At 39.2% G+C, this 14,133-nt stretch overlaps 1 protein-coding gene across 1 annotated transcript in view; it reads left to right on the forward strand.

Moving 5' to 3' along the window:
* LOC127456477 (AT-rich interactive domain-containing protein 3B-like) overlaps nt 1–14,133 on the forward strand; it is an 81,123-nt gene that overhangs the window by 45,371 nt on the left and 21,619 nt on the right. The window contains exons 3-4 of the mRNA XM_051724994.1: nt 760–834; nt 1,439–1,511. Of these exons, the coding sequence (XP_051580954.1) occupies nt 760–834; nt 1,439–1,511 (148 nt within the window). The remainder of the gene's footprint in view (nt 1–759; nt 835–1,438; nt 1,512–14,133) is intronic.

Consider the following 14,133-nt stretch of genomic DNA (forward strand, 5'->3'; position numbering starts at 1 on the left):
GAGTGAGTTATTGAACAGTGTAAAAGCCCTGAACGAGGTTATTTGCTGCAGTGAGGAGAATAAAATGCTTACCTGAACCAGGAAATCTGCTTCTCGCCTCCTCCTTCCACTGAGAAGTGTTACATAGTGTTACCTCTTAAACCAGCAACGTAATCCACGAAAGCACACAAACGCAGATGCAAAGGATTGGCCAATGCATTGCGAGTGCTTGATACGTTTAGTGGAAGCTTAAATTGCATTCCTGCATAACTGTGGTGGTAACAAACCTCAGTACTCAAGGGGGCAACAGAGTTACCATCAAATGTCTGTGTCATTAAACCAAATGTGTTATTATTCCGGTAGTTATTTAAAAACATGTCAACAGTTTAACTAACTTTAGCTGTAATTCACTCAAATACCGAAGAAGATATTGTCCCCTAATGTCCCCTATGGCACCCCTGTGGTAATGCTGAGGAGTACAATGCATATTTCGGCTACATTTTGTAACGCAACAATATGTTAAATCGAGAAATGTCTGTGTTCAAATAATTACGTAGTTTGTTGCAGGTTTTATACATTGGTACTGAAATATAACAGATACATTTGGCATTATTTTATAGCGCTTTCTCAATGTGCCCGAACTTGAAGGGTGAAGTCCATGAACTTGGTTGTCTGTTGCAAGAATGTGTTTGTGGTGGGGGGGTGGGGGGGTCATGAGGGGATGAAAAGGTCATGCACTTTTTCCTGTGAACTGACACCTGTGTTTGTGTGTGTTTTCAGAATGGCAGTGCGTCCTGGCCGGATGATGTGGATAATGCCCGCGGGAGGAGTGAAGCCTCCAGAGATTTTGCCAAGGTGAGTTTAGTGCCACACACTTTAAGATGCACATGTTGCCACAGTGTCTATTTTTTTTTTTTTATATTGAGTTAACTGTACATTTGATCAAACATTGAGTGTTATTTATCAATCTGACTTATTAAATGAATACAGATTTATGTTTAAAGGGTTAGTTTCACTAAAAACAAAAATTCTGCCTTCATGTACTCACCTGTCATTACAAACATTTATGACTTTCTCTCTTCTGCGAAAAAGAAAATTCTGGAGAATGCCCTGGTTGTTTTTTTTTTTTATCCATGCAATGACAATGAATGGTGATGGAAGATGTCGAGGCTCAAAAAGGACAAAAAAAAAATCTCCATTGAAGTATCAGAAAAGTAGTCCACATGACTTTTGCGCTATATTTCATGTCGTCTGAAGTCATGCAATTGCTTTGTGTGACAAATTTATGTCAATATTAATTTGACTGAAAATCTTGACATTTGCTCGAGTGTTCATGAGAGTAGCTCGTTCACACACATATCTTTTTTTAATGTTTTTTCCATATTTTACAAAGTGTATTATGTAAATTATGTCAAATATCACAGTATTCCCTTTCTCTCTGACTCTATCTCTCGCATAGTTATACGAGTTGGATAATGACCCGAACAGGAAGGAGTTTCTTGATGATCTTTTCACCTTCATGCAGAAAAGAGGTCAGAGAATTTAATAATTATTTGCTGATTAACTGCTATAGATGCATTCAAATGTGTTCACTGTCTGAAAGTCTTGGGAATAGTTTAGCATGTCATAGTTCAGTGAAGATTTTTATTCTCAAGACAGATAAACCTCCTGATACTACTAGATATTATGGTACCTAATTGAGAGTAAGAGAAGAAAAAGTAATGATAACACTCTTTCTACAGTATTTGTAGTACAGAGAATCATGAAACCTTACTGTTACTGTATTAGAATCCAGAAGTGAAATTTTGGTATCGTGACAACCCTAATGCCCACTAACACATGTGCTTAATGTGTTATCTGTCTGTGTGTATTGTTAAACATGTGTAGACATGTATGTCTTAAAGGCAGTGTAAAGCCCTTGTGATTGATGTTTCATATCTGAAACCTGAAAATCTGGATGGTGTTTATTTGTATTAAATGTATATATCTTTTTTTTTTTTTTTTTTTTTTTTTTTTTTTAATGAATTTGTCTACATTCAAGTCATTTTTATTTGTATAGCACTTTTCACAAAATACATTGTTTAAAAGCAGCTTTATAGAAAATCATACCTTAAGTGTTAAAGCTCCTTGTGAGCAAGCTAAAGGTGACCGTGGCAAGGTAAAAACAAAAACTCCATTCAATGTTAGTTAGTGGAGAAAAAACCTTGAGAGGAACCTGACCTCTGGCTTTGTGATGTATGTAAATAATCCAATATTTATTTAGCGGTTTGAGCAAAAACCGATTGGCGCAGGTAATGTTTTTGCCCTCTTCCCCTGGTTTCACTTTGCATGTAAACTTTACCGTTCTTACTGGCTTATTCAATGTGCTTAAGTGTTGTGCTCATACCTGTTTACATTTCAAAGTCAAAAGCAGAAAATAATTCTCATGAGAAAAGTCTCATGTAATCACGAGTTTCTTACGTTGTCAGTTTTTTGTACAAGCTGGTTTGTCTTGCTGTGCATGTAATCATGCTCCGTGTCACTCACACCATGAGCACTTGCACTCATAAAAAAATACAGTGTGTGTGTGTATGTGTGTGCGTATATATATATATATATATATATATATATATATATATATATATATATGATATATAATTATTTTTTGGGGGATTATTTTTGATGTTTTGATTATTTTTTTTTTTTTTTTTTTTTTTTTTGATTTTTTGTCTTGAATACTATTATTCTGATGCAATTTAAACTTTGTAATGCAGCACTTTTCGTACTACTGTCTCCTTAAGATGAATCGCTCCTCTTTTGTAAGTCGCTATGGATAAAAGCGTCTGCCAATTTAATAAATGTAAATGTAATGTGTTAGCTGTTAATGTTAATGTGTTCTGGCTGTTAATTGTAACTTGCTGCTGTTTCTGCTTTGCCAATCCACCAATTTGCACAGTGATGTCGGTGTAAATAAAATGACATGTTTGATGTACTGTAGCATCGGGACATGACACCGTTGTTTGGCAAATTTGACAAGCTGTAATGTTACAGTCTACAGTCGATCTTCAAGCTCTCAACTCACCTATATAGGCTAGTTGCTCTGTTTTTATGTGATCGCTCCACGTCACCTCTCCGGGGAGGAGACCGTTTCGCAGCTCTCAATGTTGCATTGCTTGGTTTTAATCACACTACAAGTTATGTATTATTTATGTATTGTACGATACATATATTATCGAAACGAGAGATACGATATTTTTTACACCCCTACTAAATATGTGTTGTAACTCTTTATGGAAAATAACGTGTTGCATTACTGTATTTTTTTCATAATTTGGTTGAGGCTCTCAGTATGGTCGTGCGTTGCTTGCAGATGTTTTTTTTTCTTCGCCAATGGGAGTGGTCTAGTTTTGCGCATAGTATTGCACCATTGGTTTGCGTTGTTAACGTTGTTATTCATGCTACATAAACTATGTGATTAGATTATGGGCAAGGAAGATGTTTTCAGTTGTATTATTTGGCAGTAAAAGAACAGTAATAAATAGAAACGTAATGCGTCATACTAATTAAAAAAATGTATTTAGTCTTTCTTCTAATGCCATGCTACATTTTTGCTTATAGAATTTGGTACAGATTGAGTTTCTCTGTGTGTCTTAAATTGAAAAGCGACAGCTTATCTCTCAAAGTCTTGTTAGATTAGTACAGGTCTGGACGTGGTAGTGAGTGAACTTTGACCCCTTTGTTTTCGTCTTTCAGAATGATGATGATTGACAGTTCTGAGTCCTCCAATGATCACACATATTTCACAATACCTTCAGACTGATTTGAAAAAGGAAATCATAAAAAGGCACTCTTCCTCTGACAAGTATAGTTTTGCTTTTTTCAGTGTTTGAGTGCTGCAATCCTGCACTAAAGCACTTCAATCACTAGAACTATAGTAACTGATGGTGTGGGGTTGTCATGATGTTTGAGATATGCTCAGCTGTCTTTAAGATGTCTTAATGGGCATATTTGTGTCATGACAGCTAACAGGCTATGTAGGACAAACAATTCAGTTTACCCAGCAACCCTTCACCTCTGCAGTAAAGTCTGAATAATCTGTCTCCCAGTCTTTACCTGTCTATCTGTCCCTCTTTCTGTGTCCATCTTTGTCTATCTCTCTTTATCTCTGTCTATCTGTCTCTCTCTCTCTGTATTTGTCTTTTAGCAATCTATTTTTATCAGCCTCTTTCACTTTTCTCCTGCACATTGCATCATTAGTTGGCTGATCTGAACTTCCTCTTAAAACGCATTTGAGTCACAGAGAACAAATTGCTTGGTTTCGTCCTGGTTCCACTCAGCTATGTGCGTGCAGTGAGTCAAACCTAACTAACCTTTAGTTTCAAACTTAATTGTGTAACTCATCCTGCACTGTTTGTGCTACAGACATGTATGATACCTCAAATCATGCGGATTGTTTAGGAGAGGTGTGCTATTAAATTTACTAAGTAATCAGATTTGCAATTTTCACATGGCAGACAATAAAATTGATGAAAAAAAGACTGCCGGAGTAACAGCATAGCAATGCTCTTAGCATTTTGGAAAACAGTAAAAAAATAAAAACTTTTAAAAAAAAGTTAAGCAACCAGCTGCAAAGCATTTTTTTTTATTTTTTAGGTTACAAACTGGTAATTACAAGGGTATTATGCTATAAATGTGGTTTATGAGGACATTTCTAGTGTCCCCATAATTCAAATTGCTTAAAAATCATACTAAACGATGTTTTTTTGAAAATGTATAAATGCAGAAAGTTTTTTGTGAGGGTTAGGTTTAGGGGTAGGGTTAGGGTTAGTGGATAGAATCTATAGTTCATACAGTATAAAAAATCATTATGTCTATGGAGAGTCCTCATAAGGATAGCCGCACCAACGTGTGTGTGTCTGTGTGTGTGTGTGTGTGTGTGTGTGTGTGTGTGTGTGTGTGTGTGTGTGTGTGTGTGTGTGTGTGTGTGTGTGTATGTGCGTGTGGAATTTCAGCAGCTGTCTTTAACAGACTATCAGGGGGCCTATAGTTGAGGCCCTGTATCGAGAGAGATTCAGGAAAGCCATATGTTGTTGCAGCTTCATTCCACACAACCAAACACAACTTAAAACCTTCTCTTCTGTTTACAATCTTCAGAGCTCTTTATGTCAAGCAGCAATGTATTTGCTTGTTGTGTGTTTCCTAGGGCTGTACACGTACAATAATATAATGATATTATGATTATCATGATGTAGAATTGATACTTCTGTTCCTAGTATCGATATTTTTGTTTATTTTTGAGTGCATGCTAAATAAGCACAAACTCTGAGGGAGCTGAATGCACAAGAGAAATTGCTGCCTCACAGTGTATTAAATTGTGACACATGTACTGTGATGTCTGTCATATTGTGAAGAAGTTGGCGATAAGCAGCTAATTGTTTTTCCCTACTTATATTTTTATTGCTGTCTGCTGTGGATGACAAGCTCTGCTTTAATTTAGCAGATAAAGACCACAGCATGAAACAGTCTAAACCATGTCAGTGCTGTCCACTTTCAGTGATTAATGATTCTTCGCTTCCTCTGACGGATGACACCAGGGAGGAACGCTTTTGTCAAACACATCAGAGACACTGACAGACATAGCGAGCTGTGAGATGTTAAGGAGGTTTGACAGATGTTTTTAAACACAAGTGCCAGTTTGTGGTCTGACGTCTTGTGTCACAGGTGCACACTGCCAGTAAAAAATATCTAATCATATTTAGACCACGACACATTAACTTTAGAAGCAAAATGACTTAAGATATTCAGTCTTGTTTCAGTGAAATCAAAATTCAGTAAGGTTTAAGCTTGAAACAAGAAAAAAAAAATTGCCAATGGGATAAGAAAAGGGAACTTTTTATTAAGATTTAATTTCTGCATTTTTTCTTCTCCAATTGGCATATAGTTGTCTTTTTAAAGAAATTCAGGGTTCAATACAAATGAAGTTCAATCGACAGAATTTGTGGCATAATGTTGATTACCACAAAGATTTGTTTCAACTTGTCCCAGAAAATTGTCCCTCAGAAGCAAAAATCTGAGTTACATTGAGGCACTTACAATGAAAGTGAATGGGGCTGTGTGTTAACATGATTTTAGAGTGATACAATCGCTTACTATCCTTTTCTGTGTAGAGTTATATCCAATTTTACAACTTCGCTGCCATGACGACTTAACGTCATAAACCTTAAAACAACAAAACAAATTTTTAAAAAATGTAAAAACGATTTAAACAACTTCACAGCTCAAATAATAGAAACAGAAAAGTTCATGTAAGTGCTTTTATAAAATTCTAAGCTTAACATTTCTGCCTTTTTTAACCCTCCAAATATTGGCCTCATTCACTTCCATTGTAAGTGCCTCACTGTAACCTCGATTTTTGCTTTTTTTAAAGACAAGAAGGGATGAATCAAAAAATGTTTGTGGTAATCAACATTGTCACAAATGCTGTTGACTGATCCTTTTGGCATAAACCTCACTAAATGTAGTTTGATTTCTCTGAAAACAAAACTCATTTTGCTCAAGTGAATGCACCTTGTTTTAAGGATGTTTACAGGACAAAAATCAAAATGATCACACTGAAAGTGTCTCTCAGTATTCAGAAAGTTGTATCTCACAAAAAGTACCATGGTTTTTTGGACATGCTATCATGGTAATAGCGGTTGTCGTAGTGGTGGTGGCATTGCAGCGTGGGAACGGGTTTCTCAGCAGGGTTTGTGAGGAAATCCTGCCATGCTGAGAGTCGACGTTCTGTCCACACTAATTACAGCATGAGTGGACATGAGGGAGCCAGCACATGTTACTATACATAAACAGAAACACACACATGATTGGCCTCATAAAGAGACAAAAGTTTCACTGAAAAGCATGTCACAATTTAAAGATACTACAAAAATGTTGGATTTATCGATCTCTCCATTGCTTTGTTCTTCCTGTGTATTGTGCTACAGTAGGGCCATCTGAAACTTGATAAAGTGGGTTTGCAGTGGTGGATTAGGGGCCCCCTGTCTCATACTATGATTAATGAGCCCCTCAAACACACAACTACACTTCTGATATAATGACTTCTGCCTCCCTAGACAAACCGAGAGAATGAGAGAGAGAGAGACGAGTCTCATGTCCAGAGTGAGGGAATTCCACAGTTTTTGTGTGTGTATTTGTGTTTGTCTGTGTGATGCTTTGACAATATCATACAGTATGCATAATCATGACAATTAAATACTTTGTAATTAATAAATTACGAGACAGGCCTAAATCAGGAATCCGGGACTGAAAAATTTGGGAAATTGTTTTATTTCATCATGTCTACTAATATTTAATAAACAAAAATGTGTAAAGAGATGTCAGTTGGTACCTAGTGCACTTAAAATGTGATTTTCATCAAAACTTTAAAATTAATCCAAAAGTAATAAATTGGATTACCTAAAACGTATAATCTAAATACGTTACTGATTACAATTTTAGTTGTGTAATTTGTAATCACTTCTTAAAAGTAATCTGATACTGATCTACCAAACAATGAGGTAGTCATCCCAATAAAGCTTATTTAATTGAATAGAATTGGAAGGGTAGAGAATTGAGAAAGGCCACATATCTAGAAAGAGAGACAGGCATTTTGTCGAGAGAGAGAGAGAGAGAGAGAGAGACTTTAGGTAGAGACATTTTCAGATAAGTGAAATAAAATACACATTTCCACAAAGAAACCAAAGATTCACTCTTTGATTTGTGCTGAAACTAGTGATTTAGATTTAGAGCAGACAGACACACAGACTGAGAGAGAACAGCGAATGAACGGCCCCAGTGCTGGAATCAGGGTGGGGGCCACTTCCACTCCATCTGCGTTATAATCAGTCCATCCTGAAGCAGCCTTTTAAGAAGACTCTTATTATAAAATGAGGTTTTTGGTCCAAAATTACATTCTTACTCCCGTCTGGATGCATTTTAAATTACATTGCAGAGGCTGAGGGTCATTTATAATTTTATCCTTTAAACGAGGGAAAATGAAACTCTTCCTACCACCACGCTGGGCCACGAATGGTAACTCTTTATAAATACTTCTGTGTGCCATCATTATTCCTTCATCACACCCTCTTCCTGTCCTTCAACCTCCTCTGCACATCATGTTTAATGACCTCTCGCTATTTCTTTACTTATTTCATACTTCATGGGTTATTGACACACGGACATGTGCTGTTATAATCGAGCAATAGTGTTTTTTTGTAGCTCGGAGGAAGCCGAAAGGCAATTTCTTTGAAGACAAGCAGCAACGAGAAATGCATTACACAGTAGTCAAATTATTATACAGTATAATAGTCAAATTAAATGTCAGTAATAGCAGTCCTATTCTGCTAATTATGCCATATTAACTTTTGGATCCCTACTGAAACCTCTTATGTGAAAACACCTTTAGAGTTCTGCATCTGACGTAGGGCTGGGCGATATGACGATATATATCATGGCAACGATATAAAGTGTCAATCTGATATAAAGTGTCAATCCATTTTGTTATATCGTGTATATCGCAATATGTAAATATCCATGTGCAGAGCATGGGCTTATCTATTAGTGGCTGCTTCACGTGAGACTGAAAGTATTTAAGAAACATGGACAGGGTTTTTATGGCATTAAAATTTTTCGGTGGCCGCCCAAGAAAATACAATGACATTAATCTTGCGCTTTACACTTCATAAGCACTTTATATGCTTCTCATCTGACATGCGTGTCTGTGTTTCATGTTTGTGCTGCGTGTACTATCTTTGGAACACACAAGTGCGAGCGAGTTCAGCAGGCTTCTTGATATTTACAGGAGAGCGCAGAGCGGGATCACTCGGGCTACTCAATCATTTTTGATCGAGGAAATACCCTGAAAAAACATCTCCACAGAACAGGACGACTCCAAAACAAGTCAAGAAAATGTACAATACAATATTAATCTGCCGGTTGATTGTGGCTATCCACTTGTTTGTTACAGCAATCGTGAAGCTGCGTTCATGATTTGCGTGAGAGCATCAAGCTTTGAGCTCACCGTGAAAAGCGCTTCCAGACAAAAATGTCTGATTCTGAGTTTTGGTGATATCATAGGATAGTATTACGACAGCACCGCCCAAAGAATGTCAATGGGACCACCGCGTTAAGCTATTTTATGCTAAGCTTGTAGGCTCATCTTGGTAGAAGAGCTCTGGCACTGTGTCTGTTTGTGAAGTGTGCGTCAGTGTAACGACTCCGGGTGGAAACATCACAAAGCTTCCGCCCTTCACACAAGTGTTTGACGTATTTATGGTAAATGCGTTAAATGCAATTAAAAAAAAATGTATGCGTTAAACTTTTTTAATTATCTGCATGCATTAACACGTTAATTCTGACACCTCTTATTTATTTATTTTAACGACTATTGTCGATGAATAGCTCCAAATAAAGATAAAATTAAGTATTTGATTCATTGACTTGATTATCCAAAATAGGCAGAACAGTATGTTAATTTAATATATTAACCAATTTATATTGTGATGTATATCTTTAACGTGATATAAGGTTTTGGTCATATTGCCCACCCTTAATCTGATGTGTGTATCAGGGGAGGTTTTTGTCTCCCTCAGCAGCTGATGCTGACAGTATTGATCGCTCTCAGTGCTGATCAGCTGATCGCTTCTTCTGAATGTGTAATTATGCATCGATTATGGGGGGGTGGGCTAACCTTTATTTGACCTTTAATAGGGTCTCTACAACCTCAGGCTGTGACCCTCTGCATCATCCTCTGGCCTAAACATTTACTGAGCATTTCCAGTTTTCAAATCTTTAAAGTTTTCAGAGTTTTGGTTGAGACACTAGCAAGAAAAAAGAAAATTAGGTATCCATGAGCACAACTGTGCAAAATGTTTGATAATTGTTGCTTTTGGATAAACAGAACTTCTGATTACAAAATCTACACACATAACTTTTGTGTTTTTGTACATTCAGTCGTGAACCAACCCTGCTCTGCAATTGTTTGAGTTTTTCCACACCGTCCCTAAACGTCACACAAAAACAAAACTAATGATGGTTGGTTGCCATAATCTTTTCCTTCCTTAGTGGGCGGAGCTTGGAAAAAATGGAAAGTAGACCAGGTTTTATGCTGATAGAGTCCATTAGATACATCTACACACAATGTATTATAAATTGGAATATTGAAAGTCATTTTCTGTGAGGGCACATCCTCAACACCCCTCTTCTCCTCGTGTTTCGATGAGGTGTTGATAAGATACTGATCAGTTCTGGTCTCCCCCCCAGAGGATCTTGGAGAATCTAGTTTCACTTAAATTGGTCGTCTCACTTTTCGCACAGTCGAGCCTTTTGAGTCGTCTCCTCTCTCCTCTTCCTTTTTATCTGTCCAGGTGACCTGTCTTCATAAGCAGAAAGTGTCACATTACACCCTCTCTGTACCTCTCTCTCTCTCAGTTCAATTCAGCTGGGTATGCTTTATTGGCATGACAAAAATTGTAAATATTCATTGCCAGGTCAAATAAAGGAGTAACAGTGCAAATGGAGTAAAGAAGTCATTATTAGTGGTGTTTGCTAAGGCAAGCATCACTACTACTAAAATCCCATAGACTTACATTGAAGGAGAAACTCAAGCCATATCTAGAGACCAGAATATCATAGAGACTTGGGTCAGTAAGTTACCAGACAAAACAACTTGGCAACTACAAAGCTTCACTCACGTAGAACGATTTACTCCAATGTGTGTGATCCTTGTTTTGGATTGAAGCCAAACATTATTAACAAACAGTAAGATGCTAATGTGTTAATCAGATCAGTGATTGGTGCTTTCAGTTCTTCTAAACAAAAATGGCTCAATTGATGCAGAGAATGGGAATTTGTCTTGCTGGTTTTGTTTGTGATTTTATTTTTATTTTTTTAAATTTTTTTATGATCTGTGACGTGTTGTTTCTGCTTATGGAAATGTTTTCACATAGTTCCATTGTTTTATTGTACAGAGGGTCAAGTTTTATCCTATGAGAGCTAGTTGTCGTGTTTAAAAATGAAATGAATTAGACATGAAGTTCGTTTATTCATGTTAGATTTAGGTTGTTGCTCATGAAAGGGCTCTTAATGACAACATGAAACGGCATTCACAACCCATTTTACTTCAATAATGTGGCATATTTCTGAATCGAACAGGATGTTCAACTAATCAAAAGAAGGACGGGACTCGATTTTATCTATTGGGGGTTGAATGCCTTGTGAAAAGTGGTCTCTAAATGACAAGTGGTTGAAAAATATCAGTCAATGTTGACAAAGTTTCAGAGGCAGAGCAAGTTATTACATTTTGATGGAAGATTACAAAGAATTAAGAATATCATGCACTGATGAATCTTTCACAGTGGGCTATTTGCATATGACGGCCATGTTTGATTTCCGATTTAGTGAGTGTGGTCCTATCCACTTCCGGTTTCGCCGGGAGCCAGTCCATGAGGTGTTTTTATATGAGGTGTTTACAGTAAAGGGATTTAAAATATATTGTAATGTCAGAATAAAGACACATGAGGGTGACCTCATAAACAGTGTGTGTGTTTAAGGCTGTTGTCGGCCACAGCCACGTTGTACACTCTGCAATTGTGGAACTTTGTTACTCTATGACTATGCACCTTGCAAAAAATTTAAACTAGCAGCAAACTTGCCGCAAATTTGCTGCTCTTTATTTTCACTGGTAAATGAGCTTTTGATTCGCCACAAATGTATGCCAGAAGTTTGCAGATCTTTGCTGGTAGTGGTGAACCTCTGGCAAACCTTTGGCAACAATGGACAATTTGCCGCAAATCTCATTTGCATGTGAAAATGATCACTGCCGAATTTACGGCAAGTTTGCAGCAAATTTGCCTGAACTCTCGATTTTCATAAGGGGTGCTACACGGACGGATTTCACTGTTGCACACTGTCTACACATGTTTATCCACCTTTTTCATGAACGTGGAAGTGTTCCACGATTTACCTGTTTTCAATTTCCGGTCTCCAGTGTTGTCACCCGGATCTGCATTTTCTCTTAGTGGGTAAAGTATTACATTGGTAGAATACGTGACTGAGATGATTAAGAGTCGAGATGATATTTTTTTTTTTTTTTTTTTTTTTTTTAAATGCCTCACCCGAGTAGTTAGATGACATGAAGTGATGGTCTGAGGTTAGTTACAGTGATATCATTAACTACTTTGAATTGTTATGACAGTCAACAACTGCACAAGTTGAGTGAAATACATTTTTACTCCAAATAACACTTAATTGGTTGTTGTTCTCCATCTGAATCGCTCGTTTCAGTTAGTTTTATATTGCGTCTCGAGACCAGAAACAGAAAACAGGCAATTAGAATCATCATGGCAGCATCCAGTGGTTGCTCAGGAAAACGTCCTGGTTACTTGCGTAACCTCCGTTCCCTGATGAACGAAGACGTTCCTGAACGAGACGTTGTGTCGATGTAGTGACACTAGGGGTCACTCTTGGGAGCCCGAGACACCTCTGGTCTTTGATAAAAGGCCAATGAAAATTGGCGAGTGGTATTTGCATACCACTCCCCTGGACATACGGGTATAAAAGGAGCTGGTATGCAACCACTCATTCAGGTTTTGTGCTGAGGAGCCGAGACAAGGTCCCGGCCATTTCATTTTGAAATGATTTCCGTTTTGAAATATTTGGTCTTACTGAGCTTTGTCGGAAGTATGTCATGTGGAGAAGTCCCGTAGTAGGTCCTTTCCTGCAGGGGAGGAGTTTCTACAAGCATGGTGACTGGGGCAGAGTGGACTCTGCCCAAGGAAGACGCAGTTTACCAACAGGGAAACGAATTAGCGGAAGATATACGTCGCATGGGGTTACCTACGGGGAACCACCACATGCGGAGCACCTACCCCAGTACAGGGCTTAGTTAGCATGTGTACTGAGCCGGCAGCGAGTTTCTCCACAAACTCGTCTGCCACAGGGCTCGGAGGAAATCATCCAGGGAACACAGTTTGTGAACACTACTGGGAGTAAACAGCACATGTCTTCAGCTCAGGGGAGGTGAAAGGCACTATGCGCAAGTGATACACCCGGCCAGCTGTCCCGGACTTACCTGCTTGTGCGTGCCACTACACGGGATGAAACCGGTTCCACCCGTTGATTGTAGAACCTTGCAAAGGTGTTGGGTGTTGCCCAGCCCGCTGCTCTGCAAATGTCTGTTAGAGAGTCGCCACTGGTCAAGGCCCAGGAGGCCGCTACACCCCTGGTAGAATGAGCTCATAGCCCTACCGGGGGCGGCATGTCCTGGGCGTGATATGCTATTGTTATGGTGTCAATGAGCCAGTGGGCGATCCTCTGCTTGGAGACAGTGCTTCCTTTCCGCTGTCCACCAAAGCAGACAAAGAGCTGCTCAGAGACGCTAAAGCTCTGCGTGTGATCCAAATAGATGAGTAAAGCGCGCACCGGACACAACAACGTCAGCGATGGATCTGCCTCCTCCTGGGGCGGCGCTTGCAGGTTCACCACCTGATCCTTAAAAGGGGTCGTGGGAACCTTGGGCACATAGCCCGGTCAGGGTCTCAGGATCACGTGAGAGTAGCCTGGACCGAACTCCAGGCACGTTTCACTGACAGAGAACGCTTGCAGGTCTCCTGTCCTCTTGATGGAAGTGAGCGCAGTCAGGAGGGCAGTCTTCAAAGAGAGTGCCTTAAGCTCAGCTGACTGCAAGGGCTCAAAGGGGGCTCTCCGTAGACCCTGAAGAACTACAGAGAGGTCCCATGAGGGAAGGAGGCGCGGTCTGGAGGGATTCAACCTCCTGGCACCTCTCAGGAACCTGATGATCAGGTTGTGCTTCCCTAAGGACTTACCGTCCACTTTGTCGTGGTGTGCCGCTATTGCGGCTACATACACCTTCAAGGTGGAGGGGGACAGCCGCCCTTCCAACCTCTCCTGCAGGAAGGAAAGCACTGATCCGACTGTGCATCTCTTTGGGCCACTTAGCAAACAGACACCACTTAAAGGCATACAGGCGCCTCGTAGAGGGGGCCCTAGTCTGAGTGATCGTGTCTACCACCGTGGGTGGTAGGCCGCTTAGGTCTTCCACGTCCCGTCCAGGGGCCAGACATGAAGATTCCGCCCCGTCCCTGAGAAAGAGGGTCCTTCCTCAGGGGAATTTGCCAG

Source organism: Myxocyprinus asiaticus, chromosome 18, assembly GCF_019703515.2.
Source record: "Myxocyprinus asiaticus isolate MX2 ecotype Aquarium Trade chromosome 18, UBuf_Myxa_2, whole genome shotgun sequence".
Taxonomy (NCBI): Eukaryota; Metazoa; Chordata; class Actinopteri; order Cypriniformes; family Catostomidae; genus Myxocyprinus; species Myxocyprinus asiaticus.